General features: G+C 39.0%; 1 protein-coding gene across 1 annotated transcript in view; it reads left to right on the top strand.

Moving 5' to 3' along the window:
- The window catches only part of WDR7 (WD repeat domain 7), a 115279-nt gene that overhangs the window by 28499 nt on the left and 82279 nt on the right, over window positions 1-4501 (top strand). Inside the window, exons 15-16 of the mRNA XM_019610149.1 lie at window positions 6-775; window positions 1326-1414. Coding sequence (XP_019465694.1) covers window positions 6-775; window positions 1326-1414 — 859 coding nt within the window. The remainder of the gene's footprint in view (window positions 1-5; window positions 776-1325; window positions 1415-4501) is intronic.

The following is a 4501-nucleotide window of genomic DNA, read 5'->3' as shown; positions in this document are numbered from 1 at the left end:
TGTAGGGGAATTTACCTAAATATTCGCATAACTCTCTGATGGTTCAAGCTATAAAGACTAATTTAACAGATCCGGATATACATGTGCTCTTCTTTGATGTGGAAGCACTGATAATTCAGCTGCTGACCGAAGAGGCCGCAAGACCCAACAGTGCCCTCATCTCTCCAGAGAATTTACAGAAGGCCTCTGGTGGGTCTGACAAGGGAGGCTCCTTCTTGACTGGTAAGCGAGCAGCTGTCCTCTTCCAGCAGGTCAAGGAAACCATCAAAGAAAACATAAAGGAACATCTTCTTGATGATGAAGATGAGGATGAAGAATCAATGAGGCAGAGAAGAGAAGACACTGACCCAGAGTATCGTTCTAGCAAATCCAAACCATTAACTCTACTAGAATACAACCTAACCATGGATACAGCAAAACTTTTTATGTCCTGTCTCCATGCCTGGGGCTTGAATTCTGTTCTAGATGAGCTTTGCCTTGATCGTCTTGGGATGCTTAAGCCACACTGCTCAGTATCCTTTGGCCTTCTGTCTAGAGGAGGCCACATGTCTCTGATGCTTCCCGGCTACAATCAGCCTGTAGGCAAACCATCCTATGATGGCGTGGAGTTGAGCAGGAAGATGTCCATTACAGAAGGATTAGGAAAGGGGACATACGGCGTGTCACGTGCTGTCACCACCCAGCATCTCCTCTCTGTCATTTCACTGGCAAACACGCTGATGAGCATGACCAATGCAACCTTTATTGGAGACCACATGAAGAAAGGCCCAACCAGGTAGAACCAGTGCCCCTTTTAACACGTGATGGCTTCTATTTAGAGTCTCGATTCAAATACGGTGTTTAATTTTGTTTAATTTTACTATGGAGTTTGGTGTATCAAGTAGCTATGAAGACTTTAAGTACCCAGGCAACCGATGTTGCATGTCATGGCAATAGTATTTTTTTAATGCCAAGATAATGCTATTGCTTTTAATCGGGTTGCAGAAGTTACAATGTTAATATAATGGGGGCTGATATTAACATGATAATGTAAGTGTTAAGATAGTACAGGGCTGAAAGCCAATTTCTGCTCTTCTTTTTAATATTCATGGATTTAAATAGATTAAAAAGTAGGTCAGATTCTAGGTAAATCAAAACATACAAACACACGTAACCAAGGAAGGTAGGAATTGTAAATGAGAGATTTCCTTGATGTCAGCATGACTGTTCTTTGCCGATTGCCTTTCCAAGTTTGTTTAGATGTGGGATCTTAGCAAATAATATTTCTTCATTTTTCTCCCCTTTTTGCCTTTTCCTTCTTTATGCTCTCTCCTCTCCTACTTCAGGCCACCCCGGCCAGGCACTCCTGAAATGTCAAAAATGAAGGCACCTCCATCGATGGCAAGTCATGCAGCCCAAGGACAAATTAAGCAAGGTAGAAATCACTTTCTTTGGAACAGTTTCATGTGTCTTCTCAGCTCCATATGCTAAAGTCATCATGTTATTATCATGTGATAAAAATATTACTAGCTTTTACATGATTTACAAAGGTAGTGTTATATTCTAGGTAAAAGTTGTAGTGATTAAGAACTTTTTAAGAATCAATTTTAAGTTCTGATACTGACATGGAATCATTTCCTGACAGAATTTTTGCATATTTTCAGTGCTCCCTAAAATTCAGATGTTGAGGTGTCTGTAAGACATTCACAGTCTGTAAAGCAATGTTATACAGAGTAGCAGAAAAATGTATATCACACATACAAGCTGAAGTATAATGGTAAAACATATGTAAACGTAAGTATTTCCTCTTCCTTTTTAAAAGGAGGAAGAATTTTTTTTTTAACACTGCTTCTACCTCTGCTGCTGTTTCCATTATCTGTAGTTATGAAAGATGGCAGTGAGTGACACTGGATCCTTTAGGAGTCTGCATTCTCTTTTATTTCTTGAGTACAGTGGCTAGATACAGAATATAGAACAACATGTGATATAAAAGAAGGGTGTACATAAGGTTAGACTTCAGTTCCTCAAGTGGTGGGAGCAGCACAGAAGCAGTCACGCAGAGAATGGAGGGATGGTGGAGGTGCCTCCTCCTCTGCTGAATTAAAGAGCTGCTGTTCACTGAGGCAAACGAGTTATTTCTCTCAGTGAAAAAAAACAAGTAAATCTGTGACAACATGGCCTAGTCTTTTTACCTTGAGAACTAAGGAGCAGTGAGATGTTTGCTGCAGCTGCTGGGGACACAGACAGTGTCTGCTCATGTAATTTCTTCCAAAATTACAGTTAGAAAAAAAAAGCTATTAAGACTTTGCCTCTTTGAGGTACAGAGCAATTTGCAATTTGTAAAAGGTTGCATTTTGCAGAAAACAAATGCTTTGCTATTGTGGTATTTTACAGATATTTATCTTTTGTATTTTGAATATCCTTTGTATATGTCCTTACATATATCTTTAAACTATGAAAATGCTCTTATATTAGAAAGCTGATAAGCATGACAGGTAACTGACACGTCAATTGTGATTTTCATCATTTACATGCAAAAGTGAGGTTATGTATATCCAAAGAAGAAACTTGCTTGTCAGAGGTGCTTGTGTTTGCACTCTTGTGCTAAATACAGATCTGTTTTCATCTGTATTTTGAAAGAGAAAGCCAGTTTCAGGAATGACATGCATCAGGCTTTTCTTCTCATGTAGGGATGCTACAGAAGTAGAGAAGTTGCACTCAATAAGAAAAAAAGTGGAAATTAAAAAAAAAAACGCAACAGTGCAGTAGGGCTCTTGTCTCCACATCTTTTTTTTTGTAAGCTGTTTACTTTTCTTTGGAAAATATGTACCAGAGAGGCCAGTGTTTCCCAGAGATGGTATCTTTTGGGCAAATTCAATGCCAGAAGAAGCATATTTGTCAGAGATAGTATATGCTTTTGTTTTCAACTGTACAGATTTATCGCAGTTATTCTTTTCTGAATGAAAAGAATGTCAATTTTCTTTTGAAACAGCTTTGCTCATTATGATGGTAGACATATGTAACGTAGGGTAGTCAGTGGAAAATTTTTAACTTCATCAGAAATAACTGATAAAAATAGAAATTATATGCATTGTCAAAAGTAGAGAAAAATACCTTTGTTCCTTAACTGTGATGTTTTGGGATGCTTTGCCTGTGTTTGGCAGCGTGACTAGAATTCTCCTGGAGGAAGAGTTTGAATGGTACCCTTAGGTCATACGTTTACATCCCATTGTGTGCTACTTACAGCATCTTGCTGCTCATAAATTACCAGTGCTTCTTAAAAATCAATTAGTATAGATATGATTAATGCATAGTATGACATGCTGGATGTCCATCTATTTGACCTGTATTTGTCCTGAGCTCAGCACATCTCTGTGCTACTCTGCTATTGGACCAGCTGCTTCCATCATAGTGATTGTTACAATTATTGACACTTGCAGAGAACAACAACAGGGAGAAATTTTAAAGTCTTCGGTTTTGTTTTAAGAAACAAACAAACAGCAACAACAACAACAACAACAACAAAACACATAAATTTGAGTTTATTTTCCATAAATTAAACAGCTTCTTTTATACATCTGCTGAAAGCAGTCTTTGTTGTGAAGTGACTTCTGCTGCTCATGCTGTCACTTTACACGTGCCATCGTGCTGCATTCATGTGGAAGGCATGGCAAAGTGTCCCTGATGCAGATGTCCTCCAGTGACAATAGAACTTCGCTGCATGAAAAGCAAACAGAAGACAATGCTTAATCTGTTCAGGAGCTTGAACCCATTGTTGTTCTGCAACGGAATAAAAGAGGGGGATGACATATGGTAATTTCTCAGCAGGAAGGAAGTGTCAGATAGGGACCTCTAAATCTCCACGTTGACCTCTGGTTGTAGCGTGTGTATGCCATAAGGTCTGCATGTCTTTTCATGTGATCAAGTTCAACAATGAGCATTATGGAAGTATAATGTTTAGAACTGATTTTAAATTGCATTTGCGCAAGAAATTACACAGTTTACAAAGCAAATACATCACAGCTGCTGCTTGGAGCACGTGCTGTCCTGTCAGCTTGCCTGTAGTGTTACCCTGGATGCCTTACATCTGTCTGCTTGATGTTCTCAGCCCTTTGCTCTGGTTTAGGGTCAAGCTTGTTTGAATAAAGAAAATTTAAAATGGAACTATATTAAAACTAATCATCAGCAGTATGTTCTGTGGCATTTTAGATGAACAGGTGGGACAGCCCTGGTTTGAAAGGGATTGTTTCTGTGTTGCTACTGTTTGCTTGTAATGAGCAGTACAAATTCTAAATCTGTCTGGGGAAAAAAAACCCAAAAGAGAAGCAAAACTCCTGCGTTGAAATGCAGTCAACAGTGCTGCTGAAGTGAGCCCCAGCTTTCGAAGCCCGTAGTTGTGATCTTTTTGTTTGCAAATACCTTCTTCTCAAAACATGCAGAGTTATGTTAGTGAGTCTATTTTTCTGTAGTTGCATGCCTTCTCCTCACTGACACACTCCGCTTCTTATAAGGCCTAGATTGT

This window comes from Meleagris gallopavo, chromosome Z (genome assembly GCF_000146605.3).
Source record: "Meleagris gallopavo isolate NT-WF06-2002-E0010 breed Aviagen turkey brand Nicholas breeding stock chromosome Z, Turkey_5.1, whole genome shotgun sequence".
Taxonomy (NCBI): Eukaryota; Metazoa; Chordata; class Aves; order Galliformes; family Phasianidae; genus Meleagris; species Meleagris gallopavo.
This window is presented reverse-complemented; position numbering and strand designations above follow the sequence as displayed.